Source organism: Mastigoproctus giganteus, chromosome 9, assembly GCF_048544385.1.
Source record: "Mastigoproctus giganteus isolate SK-2022 chromosome 9, ASM4854438v1, whole genome shotgun sequence".
NCBI classification, from domain to species: Eukaryota; Metazoa; Arthropoda; class Arachnida; order Uropygi; family Thelyphonidae; genus Mastigoproctus; species Mastigoproctus giganteus.
The window spans coordinates 140731299-140752008 of NC_143583.1; the positions used below are offsets into that span (position 1 = coordinate 140731299).

At 37.8% G+C, this 20710-nt stretch overlaps 1 protein-coding gene across 1 annotated transcript in view; it reads left to right on the forward strand.

Annotated features, from left to right (window-relative positions):
* The window catches only part of Nup160 (nuclear pore complex protein Nup160), a 507399-nt gene that overhangs the window by 26192 nt on the left and 460497 nt on the right, over positions 1-20710 (forward strand). Inside the window, exon 3 of the mRNA XM_090382015.1 lies at positions 14847-15054. Coding sequence (XP_090238141.1) covers positions 14847-15054 — 208 coding nt within the window. The remainder of the gene's footprint in view (positions 1-14846; positions 15055-20710) is intronic.

Genomic DNA, 20710 nt, shown 5'->3' on the forward strand with positions numbered 1-20710 from the left:
CTTAGTTTCCAGTTGGTCCCACATTCCTGGGATGGTATACATAGCTGATCTATTAACTTTGTTCAAGTCATTGAACATATAGTCGTGGAGTCTTTGACGCACAACTTTCACGTCTTTAAAGTTTTCCATTGGATCATCCTCATCATCGGAGGAATCCGGTCTGAGTCGCTTTACCGCAGTTTGCTGGGCTGATTCGACAACTGCTGAATCGTTATATGAGTCCTCATCCATATATACCTCAAGGAGGTCTCCAGGCAAACGATTGAGCACTACTTGTGTCGTAACTGGACCTGAGCCCCCAACGCTGCCATCCGCAGGGATAGAAGCACCAGGATCAATGACTGCAGTCGTCTCGTAGTCCGATATCTTCAGGCCTAGCTTGGCTCTAGATTGAACAGACATGATCAATAAAATACAGACACTTTTGCAACAGTACTTAATACAAGTATATATAGTTATATGGTTTTATAGCCTTGGAACACAAAGTTCGATTACAAAAAGAGTCCCGCACTACACTGATCACTTTTGACTGACAAGTCCGCCGATCAAGGCCTACTTAGCCAACCAGGACTCGCCTGGCCGCCCACCCCGGACTGCGTGGAAGTAAGACCTACCAGTTATCAGTAGTCACTGCACAGTAAAACGCTAGATCAAAGCAATAAGAACACTGTGCACCCAGACCGCCAAAATGGTACTGGGGCAGTCATAGGGTCAGTGTGTTGTATGCGCGAGGGGGGGGGCGAGATTGTGCTGTAGGCACACATGCAATTTGGGAAGGAATCCCAGTCAAGCCAGCTGTAGCCAGTGTCAGCAGATCCCACACTATGCTTCTAAAGAGGGGAGGCACATGACATCAGAACACAGGGGAGGGGTTTACAGAAAGGACAATGTCATATGTACTTGAATGCAGTCGCCAGGGTTCCTCCCATTATCTGCTGAATCATCTGTACTTGGCAAAAGCCACCACTGGCCTTGTAGATGAAGTGTGGTTTCGTGAAAGGTGTGGTGAAGTGTTGTGGGATGGCAAACACCTGGTTGGTTGCTCCCCTGCCTCCCACTTTTTACCACAATGAGGTGCATCAGGTTCTGTGCAAAACAGCTTTTTCTAGGCTTCCCAGAGAATTCTGGAAAAGCCTGGGTGAAACATTAAAATGGGTGGGGGAGGAAAGTAGAAGATTGGGGTAAAGGGTAGGGAGGGAAAAGGACAGAAAGAAAGGGATGGATAAATGAGGCATCCCTGGGAACTTGGAAGATATGAGACAGTAAAGTTGAAGGAACAGGAAAGACAATGATGTCCATTCACCCCCAGGAGTTTAGCATATCCAAGCTGTTTTGGAGCCAGCAGAAGTTCTATATCACCTAGAAGCAGACTCCACGCAGAATACTAGGCAGCAGTAAATCAGGTTAGTTAGTCTGGTAGTCATGACCTGGTCAGTGGAAAGTCAGGGCTGGATGATGAGGAGTCAGTGCAGGTCAGTAGTTGAATGCTGATTCTTCTGTAAAAAGCCTTATTGGTGAAATCAGAGAAGTTACAGAAAGGACAAGATGGGACATGTATGTATGATCTCCACCTAGTGTCACTGTGATGAAATACAGAAACCCTGTAAAACAAGCCCAACGGCAGTTAATGAATGTATATATAGTGTTAGTCAATGTTCTATAGTATGTGTTGTGCGAGGTCACTTTGCCACCAGGGAGCAACCATCACCTGAACAACTGTTGCCCAGTGCCTGTCCTTGGCACACGGAGCCGGACCTGTTTCCAGTCCTTTATTGCATCCACTGGAATTGGTGCAAAACCAGTGGATACATTAACCCCATGTGCAGGTTGCTCAGTCCTGAATACCACACGGTCCTTTTTCTGTCCGAGCGCAATGCACAAAATTCTGCACCCACAGGAGGTAGTGCTATACCTGTGGATGCCAGCAAAATCCTGTACTCAAGCCTGCCCAAACTTGGGAGATACAGGAAGGAAAAAAACAGTGTTATACACCTGATGGAAGTTGAAAGCACCATATAGTAAGAAATTCTGTAGCAAGGCAGTAAACTGCCAAAGAAGCACTTAGTGCTAAGTACATTATCAAAACAAAATCATCTTAATTACATGATTTAAGACAATTAGTCCAAGCAAAAATTAAAATTATCATTATAAATTTAATTTAAATTTAAATTTAAATTTAATTAATACAATTTAAGTGAGCAATTTAGCTTTTAAATTGACAATACAAAATATTGTCAATTTAAACACTAAATTGACAGAACTATCCAGAAGGTTATATCAAATACAAGTTTATACCATTACAGTTTCAATAACCCTATAAGTCCTTATAGGGTTATTGAAACCACCATATAGATGGTTACAAGTCCACTGTCTTAAGAACTCTTTTATTTAACCAAAGCCCTGAACAGAATAACAGGAACATCTATGTATCAATGTCATACGAGCCCTAAGAACTGTTCTTCTAGTGAAATCATTCGAAGAAAATCTTTGGATGGCTCCAGAGTGGTTAGGATTTTCATTTAACCCCTTTACATTTTCCTGATTGAGATTTGGAAAGACATCAAAAATTATGTTAAGAGTGCATTTGAGAAGAATACTAGTCCAACTTTTTGAATACTAGTCCAACTAGTCCAACCTCACATCCACAGACACAGAAAGGGTCTGGTTCCAGACCTCGCCAAATGAGTTTAGCCCTTATCGAGCCCTAACCTGTCAGAAGGAATGAGGGTTGCATTGTACCGGTGAATCACTTAAATGTCAACTTACTGGTTGCAAAAACAATATTTGGTATAAACTATTTAGTAACCTGTCGAAACTCACTAGCTGCCCAGCGTTGTTGCCATATGTTCAACAACTTTTCCCAAAGACTTGTTTCTCCTGCTTTAATGTATTTTCAGGATTGTTAGTTACTCCAAAAACACAAAATGGGTTCCTCTTCTCATACATATAAATAATACCCTTAAATGCAATATAAAGCACAAGAGGTATTGTCCCTGCCAGTGCATTTGTAGAAGCCATTCTTGGTGCTTTCAGAATTGCTAGCAACATTGATCTCTGTAGTGATCAGAGTTTCACTTGTATTTTATATTTTGATACCCTATGGTACCAAACTCCAGCCGCATAAGATACTATTGGAAGAAATATTGCTCTATAATATAGAGATAGTATCTTTTTGTTAAGGCCCCACTCTGCCCATGAGATCCTAACTATTGAAGCTGTGAAGTTCTTGGTCTTACCAGATAAGTTGTTCACGTGTGAATGAAAAGGTGAGCTGATTGTCAAGCAGAATTCCTAAATATTTTATTTCTGATTCATATGGAATTTTGAATAGTTTAGGAGGTCTGTTGTAATCTAAATGCTTTCTGAATATCATAAATTTAATGTTAGTAACTGATACTTTAAGTTTGTTGACTGTAGCCCAATCCATCAGATCATCCAGAGTAAATTGGGTTTGCTGTTCTAAATTCCTACGAGATTGGCCAGAAATACAGATCACCAGATCATGGGCATATGCAATTTTAATAGCATGGTCAAAATTCCTGGAACCACTGGTCCAATACAGCATTCCAAAGGAGATGCCCAAGCACAGATCCCTGAGGGCATCCTCTGGAAACTGTAGCAGGGTAAGCTAGGTGTTGTGCTGTCACTCTGATATATCTGTCTCTAAAATAGGACCTCAAAACATGAAAGAGATCCCTGTCACAATCTGAAGTTTTAAGGAACTCAATTGTACTTTCCCATTAAATGGAATCAAAGCCCCCTCAAAGTCCACAAAAACTGCAAGCTCATAAATTTCAGTTGAGTTCCTGAAGTGACTTGTCAAAGCCAGGATGGCATCCTCTGCAGATTTGCCATATTAAATCCATACTGGTCAGGAGAATATAGATTGTGCTCTTTTAAGTAGTTCCTGGACGCTAGGAGCCAAAAGGTGTTCAAAGACCTTCCCCAAGTTGGCAAGCAGGGAGATGGGTCAATATGCTCCGTGGGGATTTTTCCGTCTTCTGAAGTATTTTCAGAAGGGCTATCTTCCAGGGTCTTGGGAAAGTGTCTTCAACAAAACATTTGTTGAAAAGTGTAAGCAAAACATCAGGAAATTTTCCTGACTTATAATAATTGTGTTTTCAATCAAATCAAGGCCAGGACATTTTTTGACGTTTAATCTGCTAATTGCAATTCTCAACTCAATGGGTGTGAAGAGATTAGTATTGTGAGAGTCCTCATATCCTGCGTTAACATACGAATGCAAGCTTGAGTTGGAGTATCCAGTAAGGGGTCATCTTCTGGAAACAAATGCCTAGTTATCATCGTAACGATTGAAAACCAATTGGTTGACTCTTGTTCATTAGCTGTAACTGTGCAGTATATATCTCCGCTATGGATTTTGTCCCTTGCAATCTTATAAATAATGCCCCAAGGGTCAGAGTTGCCAACCTGAGAAACAAAACTTTTCCAGCGATATGTTTTATGTTTAGCAATAGCTTTGCCGTACCTTTTACGAGCCCCAATATATAAAGTTATGATATGTAGAAAGAATATCTTGTTCAGAAAGATATCTGCAATGCTAAAAGGATCTTCTTGCGATATGTACCTGCTTTCTGAGACTAGCAAGCTCTGATGACCACCAGGGGACTAAATTCAGTTTGCTGTACTTTTTCTTGGTGGAACAACTTGTAGCAAGGAGCAGTTGAGTTTGGACATAATTAGTACACGAACTCCCCTACTTACGTAATACTTGACTTATGGAAATTCGACTTTCCATAAGGTTTTGCTGGCCGGTGCAAACTTAAAAAAATCATGGAAACGTATTCTGCATCCCGTAGGAATAAATGGAGTTATCGTGAAAATATCATAATGTGAACCCAATAACAATGTTGTTATTATTATTTTTTTTTTTTTGTAATTTGTTCCAAGTCCTTGGAAGTTGAAAATTTTGCTATATTACTAAGTTATTTATCTCTCTAAAAGGTCATATTTATAATGGAAATTGCACTACCCTTTCATCGTTATCATATGTTCCGTTATAAGAATCAATTTTGAACGCCTTTATGATATTTTTCTAAAGCACGTTTCTGGAGATCATGACTGAAAAACAATAAAAACAATTTGCACTTTCCCATTTATTGGGCTTTTCTGTTAGTGCATCTTATTATAAATGGGTAGTAAACTCGATCTTATTGCATTTGTGATGATACCGATAACTGCAATTGTGTGGATTTTTACACTATTGTGGTGAAATGTGTTCCCCTTCACTGAAATCTTCAATCATATAAAAAACAAATTTCAGAAACTTCTCTTCGTTCCTGTTTACATATTACAATGATGAAGGGAAAGGGATCAACAGAAAGTGCAAGTGGTGGTAGTGCCAGGAAACGAAACAAAATTGATTTAGAAATGAAGATGAAAATGATTAAGAAGTATGAAGCAGGACAAAGAGTTTGTCATCTATTGCAAGGGAATTAGATCTCGCTGGTTCAACAGTGAATACTATTTTATAGGACTGTGTGCGTATAAAAGAGCATGTCAGAGGATCAACGCACTTAAGATCAATAGTGATCACAAAACAGTGTTCAGGTGCTATATCGAAGATGGAACAGCTGTTAATAATATGGATGGAAAATCAGATTCAGAAGCAAGTGCCCCTGAGTCTAATGACCATCCAAGCAAAAGCAACAAGTATTTATAAAAATATTAAAGATAAGTACGGTGAATCCCAACCCAAGTTTGTGGCAAGCAACTTTGATTTGATTTGGATTTTATTGGTGCATTAGCAACTAAGGCTATAATGTGCCACTGTGGCAAGCAACGAGTGGTTTAATAGGTTCAAGCATCATGCTGGTTTCCACAACATTAAAGTATGCAGTGAAGTTGCCAGTGTCGATTCTGCAGCTGCAGGAAAATTTTGTGATTGTTAGAAAAAATGATTGATGAAGGTGGCTATTCAACGCAGAAAATTTTTAACGTTGATGAGACTGCTCTGTATTGGAAAAAAATACTGGATCGAACATACATTGCCAAAGAGGAAAATACAATGCCAGATTTCAAGGCATCAAAATATAGGGTCACGCTCTTGCTTGGGGCTAATGCAGCGTGAGATTACAGATTAAAACCACTGCTTATGTACCATTCTGGAAATCCTCTTGCATTTAAGGGCATCAATAAAGCCACCCTACCTGTGCATTTCCGATCGAATCAGAGAGGATGAATAAAAATATCTCTCTTTGAAGATTGATTTAAATCCTGCTTCATTACCGAGGTTGAAAAATATTGTAAAGACAACGACGTTCCTTTCATGATTTTTCTTCTATTAGGTAATGTTCCTGGACGTCCTACACATCTAGATGATTTCAATTTGAACGTGAGAGTCATATTTCTACTGCCAAACGTGACTTCACTCATCCAATCTATGGATCAGGGTGTTATTTTGAATTTAAACGCATACTATTCACGCCTAACATTTGCTCAGGCATTGTCTGCATTAGACGAGAAAAATTTTACCTTGAGAGATTTTTGGAAACCTTACAATATTTACCACTCTATTATTAATAAGGCCTGGGTGGAAATTACTAAAAGTTGTTTAAATGGCAAATGGAAGAAAATATGCCCACGGCATGTAAAAGACTACAAAGGATTTGAAAAAGACGAATCATATGAAGAGGTTACAGATAAGATTGCAAAGGTTGCAGAGCTACTTCAGTTGGAGGTTGATGCCAAAGACGTGGTGGAGTTAATAGAGGAAGAAGAGAAGGGATTATATACTGTAAACCAGGAAAACTTTGTGACACTTTTTGCTGTTTTCTAAAAATAAATACATGCAAGTATAAACGAAATGATATTCTGATTATGGGTATAATTACCTCTCATCTTCTGAATACCATTACATTTATTTACAAATTTGCATTAGAACAATTAGAATTTGAGAAATTAGGTGTCACAATGTTACACTCCTTTGTAGGACAACTTTGTGACAACCAACATTCTGCTATCACTCCTTTGTAGGACAACTTTGTGACAACCAACATTCTGCTATCACTCCTTTGTATTTTAACATCTGTCATAGTGTTGTACCTATAAATGACTAATTTAGGACAATTAAAGGGCAAATAATGTCATAATGCCATGGAATAATGTCATGAATGCATTTTATTAATATGTTAGCTTACAGTACTTCAGCACAAACATTTTTTATAGAACATAGGGTAGAAACTTTACTAAAAACAACAAAAAGAAACCCTTCAAAGCAGTTGGTACACATTTCATTACTCATTACGTTGAAAACAACTGGGTTATTTCTGGAACATCAAAAATTGCTCACTTCCCTCTCTGCTTAGAAGCATTTATTTTACATACAATCTCCTTGTCTTCGTACCAAATTTCGTCTTTTTCCGCAGGCCATCTCCAGTATTTACCTGCTGGTTCCATTGCATTGATTAGTGTCCCTTGGTGGAGAAGTCCTTGAACGTATTGTAGTCAAACCATCCAGAAGGAGTGCAGTTATATTTTGCACCTGCAGGACCAGCTTCAGTCCATGTATTCCACAAATACTTTGACTGGTAGTTCACATAAAGTGGAGCAAGCCGGCCATCTGCATTCCCACAAAACATTATGGAAATGCAAGCTTTTGTGGAGTTCCTAATTTTTTCAGGGTATTTTGTACCTCTTTTTGTGATTACTTTGCAAGAGCCTGGGTCGTCTTCAAAGTTCGTCTCGTCGTAGTTCCAAATATTTGCACCTGGAACTCCAAGTTCTGCTTGCAAGTGGTCAAAAAAATTAATAACAACATCCTCATCAACTGCTGCTCTTGCAATTGATATATTTTGAGCAAATCTTTGTGTAAGAATTTTATGGCGACCCATGAAGGAGTTTTGCCAGTCAACTCGTGAAAAATTATTTCTAAAAATAAGCACTGTACGGCCCCCGCGGTCCAGATAGGATTTCACTATGCACCTCAGGTTGAATCTTGTCAGAGGAAAACCATAATTTGATATCACAATACAATCAGAAACGAAAGCCTGTTCCTCAGTTTCAATAAAAACAGTTGGATGTCCTGGGGTGGCATCATGTTTCCCTTTCACCTTTAACCATAGGGTGTTTCTATGTATCCCATACCTAAAAAATAAAATTATTTATTAGTATAAAATTATTAATTAGCATAAAATTATTAATTACATAGTGTAAAATTGTTAATAATGGTAGTATTAAATTATTTTCTTAATTTTAAAACAGAATACTGATACAAACTACTTAACTTACTTTTCAGCTGCTTTCCGTAAGGATATTTTATTTGATTTAATTTCATTAAGGGCCTCTGTCAGCGTAACATCAGTATAATTTCGATATTGACACGACCCAACTTTCCTTCTACATTTTCCGGGCATTTTATACTCTAAAACATATAAATTATTATAAATATAGTAAAATAAAATAAAAGAAAAAGTGTTGAAATATCATGGTGCAACTTTGTGACACCGGCATTAACTGTCACAATGTTGTACTCCATACGTTTACGTTCTACTTATTTTCACAAAAAATAAAGTAAATAAACACTTATTTAAAATTTACTTTTTACAAAATTATCACAAAACATAATATATTAAAATAAACTTACTTTCAAATCCACTGCATTTGAAGTTTCTGTATCAAAACAAAGTTTCAACAGCTTCCTGAAAATGATATTCACAAGCGATACACACAATGGCTGCACTAGGCCGCTTGAAGGTTGTGCTAGTAGTTTTAACAGTTTCAACAGATGGAAGCAATAACTGTAAAAATGCTGGGGTTAATTTTGCCCTCTGATGGATTGCAGAATGCCCGGTAAAATCAAAAATAAGTCACGCAGCGTAGGTGTCACAAAGTAATACCCGCTGTCGCAAAGTTGTCCTGGTTTACGGTAACGAAATTGACTTTCAGGCAGCGACAGTGAAAGAAGAAAATGCTGATGAAGTTCAAGATGAACCAAATGAGGAGCCGAGACGCTTCATCACCAGAGAGATGGCAATGGCGAGGTTTGAGAAGATGGATCCTGACAACAAACGATTCTTAAACGTTAACAGAGGGGTGAATGATATGCTTGCTTGCTACAAAGAAATCTACGATGAAAAGAAAAAAGCCGCCATACAGTCATCTGTTAATATGTTCTTTCGTAAGGTTGAGCGGCTGACCCCTTCTAAATCTGCACAGCCCTCAACCTCCGCAGCGGCGTACTTATCAGCTGAAGAAGTCGATTTTGGCAATGATGCTCGAGAGGTAAAACACTGATGTTATGCCTGTGTCCTCTCTTTTTTTATAATTTTGAAATTTTTTTAAATTGCACGCTTTTGTAATTTTTCCTGCACATGAGATAAAAAATTTAATAAATACAATAATTCTATTTACATATTCGTCGAACATTTCTTTTTTGATTCAATCAATTCAGCGAGCATAGTTGCGAGTGCTGCACAAGCATGGGGGAAATTCCCCGACTTACGTAGCGTTCCATGGAACACAACCCTTACGTAAGTTGGGGAGTTCCTGTATATTCTTCTGCTGAAAGGCTATTTAGATTTGCTTGAACATCTTGAACAAGTCAAGGCTGCAAAACCCCAAAAAACACATTCTAATTAACTTTCTTCATGGAATACCTATCAAATCCTGTAGTTTTGATAGCTGGGTTATCACATTGTCTGATGAAACCAGGAACTTGATGGCTCTGTGATCACTGTTTGTTAAGTTGGTCTGTACCTGCCAATCAGAGATGTAATTAGAAAGCCTAAATGAAGTCAATGTTACATCTATGTTAGATTCTCCATGTACAGTAGAAAAAGTATATGGTTGATTTAATTTATTATGGACACTCAAGTTGTGGGACAAGATGAATTTCTGTAATAAAGATCCCCCCCCATCCCGGAGAATCAGTGAAACCACTATGAAAGAAGTGAGAATTTTCATTAAAATTAGCTGTAATGATAAGATTTTTAAAGCCAAATCTATCACATTTCCTCCAAATAATGCAATGAATCTGTCAAATCAACTTTAGATGGACAGTAAAGGGATACAATACAAAAGGAAAGCATAGGCGTAGAGATAATATACAGGTTACTGTCTGTGTACATAACCCCGAAATCTTAATGACAACTAAGTGTTGAAAATAATGATGGCTGTTTTAGGAGGTGCCAACCCAAAATAGATTACTCTTGTAGTCATGGAGGACAGATGGGACAGGTGGGGGGGGGGTGTTGCTCTTAGTTAAGCAGAATATTAAATGTTACAGTGCATCCAGCTGACATGGGTGGCCGCTGCAATATTCAGTCAGTTTGGTGTGACCTAAGCACTGGGAAAACAAAAATAAGATCTGTTATAGGTCTAATTATTGTGATGAGTAAAACAAACAGCTATACAGAACTAGATGGAAGTGGCAAGTCAATCAGAATATAAATCTTATAATGGGAATTTTAGCTTTCCAGATCACACACTAGCAAAAATTTTGTGATTTAGTGGACGATTGTTTTCTATGGCAGCATATTAGAGAAGCAACGGGAGGAAGCAAAACTTTTGATATAATTATCAGCAGTGATGCTTCATTCATTAAGAACCTGCAGGTAAATGACACTCAGGGTGGCAGTGATCACAGTGTGCTGATGTGGGATTTTTTTAAAGACAACTGTTAAGGGTGAAGGGAAGGCTTTTGATTTCGTAAAGATGACTACAATGGTCTCACACAGTTTTTAAATTCTGTACAGTGCAACCATCTGATGTTACCAACAGCAAACTCTAAATGGGAGGTATTTAGGGAAGTAATTCAAGAAGATACTAGGCTTTTCGTACAAACTGGGAAATACCATTCCAGGTTTAGACTTAAATGGATGTCAAATGAACTGATGAGACTTGTAGCAGAGAAGAAAGGTACATTAGCATTAGTAGAGGCATTTGATGCAAGAAAGCAAGCTTATGCAGCATCAGCCAAAAAAAAAAAAAATAAAATAATAATAAATAAATAAATAAAAATAACCACTTCCACTTCACTCCTCTGTTCGTTCGAAATACCTGTCCTGCTGAGCTTTAAACTTATTTAGGCTATCAACTTCCACGACAAGGGATGGAAGTCTGTTTCACCAACCAACCACCCGCTGGCTAAAGGCAAATTTCCTCACGTCTATCCTACATTTGTCTTTCCTCAATTTGAATTTATGCCCTCTCAGGTGATTATTCTGAGCAAGAGGAAGAATCCCATCAGCATTGAGCATGCTCAAACCATTCAAGGCTTTATACACCTCTATCAGATCACCTCGCTGGTGCCTAGTCTCCAGACACTGTAATTTGCAAAACTTAAGCCTTTCTTCGTAAGAGCACCCCTTTGTTCCATTCACTAATCTTGTTGCCCTTCTCTGTACTCGTTCCAGCAGCTCTACATCCTTCTTGAAATGAGGCCTCCAGACCTGTATACAGTACTCTAGGTGCGGCCTGACCATTGCCTTATATAAGGGAATAATCACCTCCTTATCCCTGCTAGAAAAATTCCTATATATCATTGACAATACACCATGAGCTACTCTTGCAGCCCGTCTGCACTGCTCAGAAAACTTCATACAGCCTGCACAACCACCCCCAGGTCCCTTTCATTCTCTACCACTGTCAGTGTAGTACCACAGAGTTGATACGTTGCTCTGGGGTTGCTGTTTCCCCTATGTAGTACTTTACATTTGTCAATGTTAAACTTCATTTGCCACCTCTCAGCCCATCTGCTCAACCTTTCCAGATCCTGTTGCAGTAGCATAGTGTCAGTAGTGTCCTTGATAACCCTGCCAACCTTCATATCGTCTGCAAACTTGGACATTAAGCTTGATATACCATCATCAATATCATTTATAAATACAGAAAACAATACTGAACCCTGAGGGACTCCACTAATAACGCTAGTCCACGATGAGCAGTGTCCATTGATTACCACTGTCTGTCTTCTCCCCCTCAACCACCCCTTTATCCATAGCAGCAATTTGCCTCCAATGCCACAATGCTCCAATTTGTGCAGCAGTCTTCCATGTGCAACAGTATCAAAAGCCTTTCTAAGATCCAAGTATATAATATCAAAGTTATTCCCTGCATCCAGTTCTTTTGTGACTGCATCATAGTATCCAATCAAATTGGTCAGGTAAGACTTCCCCCTAACAAAACCATGCTGTGTCCAAGCTATAACTGAAGTCTTGTCTAGATGATCCTGCAGTGCTTCTTTAACCAGTGCCTCCATTAATTTTCCGGGTACAGAAGTTAAACTCACAGGTCTATAATTACTTGTGTCCCCCTTTGATCCTCCTTTGTGAATTGGGGTCACATTTGCACATCTCCAGTCCATGGGTACTTCCCCTGAGTCCAAGGAAGTTCTCATAATTATGGCTAAGGGTTTGCTTCCTCCTTTAATATAACTGGATAGATCCCATCCACCCCAGGTGCCTTTCTTGTGTTTATCTTCAACAATTTCTCCTCCACTTTACTCTCAGTTATTACAAGATTCTCTAGCTTACTGCCAGAGTTGTGGTGGACCAATCTGATTCATCCCCTTCCTTCTAGAGTTTACATAAGTAAAGAATTCTTTGCTGTTTTTCTTTGCATCCCTTGCCAAAGATTTCTCGTAATCTGCCTTCGCCTGCCTAACCTCCTTTGTAACTTGGTTACAAATCAACTTGTAGGCTTGTACAAATCAACTTGTACAAATCAACTTGAAGGCCGCCGTAGCCTAGTGGTCAGGCGCGCGGGTGCATAAGTACACGTGCCTTGAGTGACCGGGGTTCAAGCCTGTGACTGCTGAATACAGTGCTGTTTCTTGTATTCTGTCTATCTTGTGAACTCCTCTGATCATTTGATCAGAGGAGTTCACAAGAATCGACAACCATCTTCCCTCTGATCACAAGATCAGAGGGAAGATGGTTGTCGGGTAGATGTGTGGAAGTTTGCCTTTAGCCAGCAGGTAGTTGATTGGTGGAAGAAACTTCCATCTATCGTTGTAGAAGTTGATAGCTTAAATAGATTCAAGGCAGAACTTGACAAACATTTGGAGCGAGTGGATGGGTGAAATAAGTGGGGTTTTTTTTGGTTGATGCTATATAAGCTTGCCTTCTTGCATCATGTGTCTCTGCTAATGTATTAATAATTATATTAATGTATTTTCATTTTTACAAATGAAATAACTGTTTACCTCTGTGAAATAATTTAGGGTAAAATGAAACTGTGCTGTCACATATCTTTCTTAATTTAAGTAGATTCTTCAAATTAGAAATGGTAGCAAAGCATAGTATGCTTCAGTGTCATTCACCTGTAACATATTCTCAGCTTGATAGGGTATAATTATCAAGTGATTTGTGGTGTTTGACATCAGAAAAACACTTCAGCAATGATGGTTTTTTCTTAGATAAAATTTTTTCTTATGAATTAAATGTCTTGGGTAACGTTTGAATGATAAGCTGGAACCCAGCTTATTTCATTTCTACTGTTTGATGATCTTTGATATATCTGCATTGGTGCTTTTCATTTAACACCATCAGATATAATTTGGCAACTCAGGTTATTATCATTATTGAAGTTAAATCTGATTTAAAAATAAATGTATCAGTTGTATCAACATATTTTTTTTGTGCATTTTCCAAAAAATACACTGCCACGTATGTTCATCCCGAGTTTCATATAAATGTTATATCAAGGATGAGACATTATTCACCTGATTCACCTTAAGGGAGGTTTTTTTGATAACCATGTAGAAATCCTCCCTCCCAAATCCCTTCAATCCCCTCTCTAATTAATCTACTCTGTCTTATCTCTGCATTTTTCTCTCCTAGGTGGTAAGTGCATTATACCTGTTCTCTGCAGTGTCTCTTCCCTTCTGACAAGGAAAAAGAATTAAAGAATGTGCAAGTGAATCTACTGAATCCACAAATAATTCCGTAATTATTTGGGCCTCTTCTGCTCGGGGGGGGGGGGGGCATCATGACATGATTTAGCATGTTTGTAATTTTGCCTCTATTAACTCTCTTAGAATGCTACATGTAAGTAAATGAGCGTATAATTTTTCCCAGAAATTTTTCTGAATGATAATTAGCAAAAGAACTTCATGAGAAAAAGGTGCTTAGTTCATTCTGAAATAATTCTTTTGTAAAGATTTCAACTGGTTCTACCTTAAAGTTTGCCCAAAAGGAACTAGTTCAGTGTCATGTGAACTTCGCTTTTCTTGCAAGCACTGATAAAAATAAACAAATTTTTTGTTTGTTTTTAAATCTTAATTCTTCTTAAGGAGGAGAGTTGCAAATCTCTCCATATGTAGATCTAGTGTTATTTGGGTACAGCTTTGCTTCAGTGTTGACTGTATTTTAACTTAAATATGCTTAATATATATATATATATAATGTAATTAAAAATGACATTGTGTTGATGAAAATTAAATTTTTCTCCCTAAATAACCACTTTTATACCATGTTGGTTTTTAAAAGTCAGTTTATTTGCAAATTTCGGGAACCTTGCCGAAACCTACCATCAGACCATACTTGGCTCTACTTAACAGCCTCCTCTTTTGCTAAATAACAAAATCTCCATTCAGTGTATGAATCAGATTTTTTTAGTCATTCAGCAAGACAGGAAGCTGTTACTAGTAACCAAGTATGGTGTAATAATGGGTTCTGGCAAGGTTTCCGAAATGTTACATAAATGTATAATACATTTAGTCAGTAAGGCCAAATAAATTCATTGTAAAACCTCATGTGGTATGAGTGTTATTTTAACAAGAATAAATCGTAAAATTATAAACCTACAAAAGTGTAAATTGTGATGTTTTCATGTTCAGTATATCAATGCAGTTTTTTTAATAAAATGTTTTTTTTTTTTTTTAGGAGAACTAACAATGACATTTTAGAATTGGTTGAGGTGTCTCTAGACACCAGCCTTATGGGTAACCATGTTAGGATAAGATTTCAGAATACGCCTATATTGGAAGGTGTGAGCATTCATGAAACTCATGATCAAGTAGTTATTTTGGTGGCTACCGTATCTTCTGTTCACAGGCTGATGTTTCCACATCCGCGTAAACTGAGGGGTTTGGTAAGTTCTGTCTTTCTCTTTACATTAAGTTAGTTCTACTCTCTGTATCTGTATTTTTGACTTATTTTGACCCTTTCTCCATCTCACTGTAATAATATAGTTTTTGATATTTTCACAAAAGAAGAGTGAATCTACCAGGTGGTTATAAAATAAGTTTCCCTATTCAGGAGAACCTAGTGTCAAAATGGTTAGGGTTAGCGCTTTAAAAATTGGTGGGTATGTCATTTAGGGTATGGGGAAGCGATTTGTAAAAGAAAAAAAAAAAATAGTTCGAATTTCCCGTACCAGGGGAAAAACGGCACTGCACATATATAAAAATTGTCATTTACTTCAAGACATGCTGCTTATGCAAATGACATCCTGTTAGATAAAAGCAGAAAGGCCAACACCACCATCAATAACGATTATGACTGTTACAAAAAAGGAACTTGCTCTTTTAGGAAAACTGTTCTACCATAATACAGGAACACCCCGACTTAAGTAATACTAGACTTACAGAAATTTGACTGTACGTAAGTTTTTTTTCTGGCCGTTGAAAACTTATTTTGCATAACGTAGGAATAAATGGAGGTATCGGGAAAACATAATGTGAACCCAATAACACTTTGTTTTTTGGTAATTCTTTGGTAATTTTCTCTATACAGTATAACTAAGCTATTAATCTTTCCAAAAGGTCATTTTTATAATGGAAGTTGCACTATACTTTCATTGTTATCATATGTTCCGTTATAAGAATTGATTTTGAATGCCTTTGTCATATTTTTTCTAACACACATTTCTTGAGGTCACGACCATAAAACAATAAAAACAATTTGCACTTTCTGGTTTATTGGGCTTTTCTGTTAGTGCATCTAATTATAAATGGGTAGTAAACTAGATCTTCTTGCATTTGCGATAATCCCGATAACTGGAATTGTGTAGGTTTTTACGTTATGGTGAAATGTGTTCCCCTTCACTGAAATCTTCAATCATATAAAAAACAAATTTTCAGAAACTTCTCTTCATTCCTATTTACGTATTACAATGATGAAGGGAAAGAGACCAACAGAAAGTGCAAGTGGTGATAGTGGCAGGAAACAAAACAAAATTAATTTAGAAATGAAGATGAAAATGATGAAGTATGAAGCAGGACAAAGAGTTTGTCATCTATTGCAAGGGAATTAGGTCTCGCTGCTTCAACATTGAATACCATTTTAAAGGACAGTGTGCGTATAAAAGAACATGTCAGAGGGTCAACGCACTTAAGATCAGCAGTGATCACAAAACAGTGTTCAGGTGCTATATCGAAGATGGAACAGCTGTTAATAATATGGATGGAAAATCCGATTCAGAAGCGAGTGCCCCTGAGTTTAATGACCATTCAAGCAAAAGCAACAAGTATTTACAAGATATTAAGGATAAGTACGGCGATGTGTTGGAATTTTACATTAAGTAAAAGAAAAATTTTACATTAAGAGACGTTTGGAAATCTTACAATATTTACCACATCATCTTAAACGTTAATAAGACCTGGGCGGAAATTACTAAAAGTTGTTTAAGTGGCACCTGGAAGAAAATATGCCCACAGCAGGTAAAAGGCTTCGAAGGATTTGAAAAGGATGGATCATATGAAGAGGTTACAGATAAGATTGTAAAGGTTGCAGAGCTACTTCAATTGGAGGTTGATGCCAAAGTGTAGAGGAAGAAGAGAAGGAATTATCTAGCGAAGAACTGACTTGCCGGCAGTGATAGTGAAAGAAGAAAATGCTGACCAAGCTCAAGGTGAACGAAAGAGACGCTTCATCATCAGAGAGACGGCAATGGCATTTCGTGAAATTGTATCGGCAATGGTGAGGTTTGAGAAGATGGATCCTGACAGCGAACGATTCTTAAAAGTTAACAGAGGGGTGAACTTGCTTGCTACAAATAAATCTATGATGAAAAGAAAAAAAGCCACTGTCCAGTCATCCATTAATATGTTCTTTTGTAAGGTTGAGCGGCCAGCCCCTTCTAAATCTTCACAGCCCTCAATCTCCGCAGTGGCGTACTTATCAGCTGAAGACTCCGATTCTGGCAATGATGCCCGAGAGGTAAAACTTGCTGACGTTATGCCGGTCTCCTGTCTTTTTTTGTAATTTTATAATTTTGAAATTTTTTTAAATTGCATGCTTTTGTAATTTTTCCTGCACACGAGATAAAAAATTGAATAAATATAATAAATAATTCTATTTCCCTGTTCTTTGAACATTTCTTTTTTGATTCAATCAATTCAGCAAGCACAGTTGTGAGCGCTCCACAACATGGGGGGATATTCAAACTTACGTAGTGTTTCACGGAATGCAACCTTTACGTAAGTCATGGAGTTCCTGTAATAGTAACACTAATGCAGCACTATATGAATATCGGTAACTTAAAGGTTTGGGTAAAGGACCTTTGACGTCAGTGGAGCTTCGAAAATTAATAAAGAAATTTGAAGCGACTGGGGAGTTAAGTGTAATTCCAGGCAGGGGACGACCACTTATTGGAACGGTGGTAGTGGATGAAGTGGTGGTTGCAATGTCCTCCAAGTCAGAATGTGAAACACTACCAGTTAGTAGTGCCAGAGGTGTGTCAAGAGACTTGAACCTTCCTTGGTCTACTGTACGTAAAGTGCTTTGAATAATTTTATGCTGGTTCCCATACAAGATTCACGTAGTGGAAGAACTAGAGTCTTGTGATCAGTCACTCTCACCATGTGACTGCCCTTATCCAGGGAAAGGTGGGCCTACCCGTTACTAGGTAAGTATCCCATGATTTCTGTCCACTCAGTGTACATGCGGCAATTGGAAAACAAGACTGATTCTAGAAAAAAATAATGATCCCATGTATGAGTAAACTAACCTTGGTTTATTCAAAGTATTCAAATTCTTGTGTCTACACACTGCATGCAATGATCAAGAAGTGACTGGAACAACTGGTGGAAGGCCATGACTGGTGTACTATTCAATGTTCTCATTACAGTTCTTTGAATGGCGTTGACATCATGAAAATAACAGCCTTTCAGTCAGTGGTGCCTTGAGTTTTGGGAACAAAAAGTCACATGGGGCTAAGTCTGTTGAATATGACGAGTGTGACAGTATACAGACTTTTTTTGTTAACCCAAAACTTCTGAACAATGAGAGCCTTGTTGTTTGGTGCATTGTCATTCAAGAGGAACTAACTGCTATCTTCTCTATAATGAGGCTGCACATTATGGGTTCTCTGAAATAAATATTTCAAAACATCCGGACAGTAGACAGAAGTAACACTTTGTCTATTGGGCATGAACTCTTTATGCACGATTCCCTTGCTTATTTAGAAAGTGATGAGCATGGTTTTGATTTTTGACCTTTTTTGATGAATTTTTTTGACTTTGGGTGAGTTTGTTGACTTCCACTCTGCGCTTTGTCTCTTTGTTGAGTGGCTTACTGAAAACATCACAGCTTGTCAGCTCTAATGATCGAATTTGGGAAGTTGGGTTTGCTTTCAGTGGCTAAAGTGAGTTCTCTGCAGTGTTCAACTCACACCTGTTATTGACTGTCTGTTAACAACAGTGCTGCAAACCATGCACAGACCTTTGTTTTCTTCAAATCCTGGGTTATTTTTTGTCGAATGGTTTTCTTATTAATGCACAGAACTTCTGAAATCACATTGGTCATTGCTAATGATTTTCTGCACCTTTTCGATCAAATCAGACATTCAAACTGTTTTTGTGGGCCTGGATGTTCGTTGTCTTCCAGTGATACTCTTCCATGGGTTAAATATTTATACCACTTGAACACACATGCACGAGACACAATTCTCTTCATACACTTGCTTCATAATATGAAACTTTTCCCTGACGCTTTTCCCCAGTTGAACACAAAACTGGATGTTTGCTCTTTGTTCCACCATCCCTCCACAACACAGACGTAGAAGAGACAAGCATTCTGAAATGGCAGCAATTTCCAGTAACCTTTACTGCTGTGCTCAAGGAACAATCACTCTTTCAGTTCATTTTTGCTGTCTAGTAGATAGCAGCACCAGCACTCTTCTCATAGCATCAATCTCATTTTCCAATTTTCGCACAGTGTATATATACACAAGATAATACATGTGACCCCCGCTTAACGCTGATAATTCGTTCCGTAAAAACAGAGTGCTAAGTGAATCCGCACTAAGTGAGCGCTGCATTCCCATAAGGTAACATATGTATTTGTGAGTTGCGGTCGGTGCCATAGGATATTTCCTAATCAGTAATAAATGGTAGTGAAAAGATGCACAAATGTCGGTCAAAATATTTAATATTCAAATATTTGTACATATAAAATATTCTGCATTACATACGTATATAATTATGTGGTAACTACTTACGTATCAAAATTAAACTTAAAATTCCAAATAAAATCATGAATTTAATTGATCTAAATTGATTTAATTTAATTGATGATTAATCATGAAAAATGTGTCGATTTTGGGGTGAACTTTGGCCCTCTTCCAAATAAAATAAAAGGGGTATTAATTTTAAATCCGCTGCAGCGTTACCACCCAGCAATAAAGTCAACCGATCCTTTGCTGCTTTGAAACCTGCCATGTTTTTTCTTCTTTCAATATGAAACTTCTTTTAGGCATTTTTAGGTGGTTAGCTGTTTACCCAACAGCTAACCACCTCCTCCTACCTTTAACACATTGACTGCCAAGCCAGTTTAAGAAAAAAATTCCCCAGGAACCAAAAAATATTTAGCGAATAATTTGTTTAGTAATTCTAAAATAAATATTGTAATGTCAATGTTGTTGCTTTTTTGCTTAAAATATAAGAAAAAAAAAGAGGCTTTTTTAATGTCGCATATAACCTACTGGGCTGACATGGCCCAGTAGGTTACTTTATTTCTTGAGAAGCTGTGTCGGCCACATATGTGTGATGCTATTACAGCATACATACGAAGGTCGTTTGTGATTAGTTTATTGCAAGCGCTGCAATAAAACTAATTGCAGTAAATTAAACTCAAAAGTCGCAATACCTTTGTCAGTATTGTTAGAGATTTTGTGAAAACAAGTTTGTTAGTGCGCTGTATTAGCCATCATATTGTGTTGTGTTTTTCCGCAAGTTTGTACGAGTGTGTTGTAAAAAAAAAAAAAAAATCTAAAAAGGAATGGCTAAAAGAAAATTACTAAAATAAGGGGCCTGAGAGAAATTGCTAGAATTTACAATTAAGCAGAGTTAAACTTCTCACAGGACACACCACTGTCAAGTTTTTTCAGAAGTTCAACTTTATCTGTTATGGACAATGTACGGTGTTTGCACTTTACACCATGAGAGGCACTTCCTATGCATTGGAACCATGGCTGTAACCATGGTTATAATAATAATAAATGCAGAAAAACAAGTGGGAATGGCTTTCCAGTGTTTACGAGTTCGTGCCAACAGCTGATACTGCAACCAACACCACCAAAACAATAGCGGCAGGTCCGTGTGCCGACCCGGGAAATTTGAAATTACGTTCACGGAAATTATGTCTGAATTAGTGGTGGAACTGGATTACTGGTGGCTGGATTAGTGATGGTTGAACTGTACTTGTAAACTGCCGTTTTATTCAAAGAATCATTTCCATAAACTTTCTGTAATGCTTGCACTGTAGTACTTTCCCAAGTTTAAAGAACTTGATGCTAGCATGCGGTT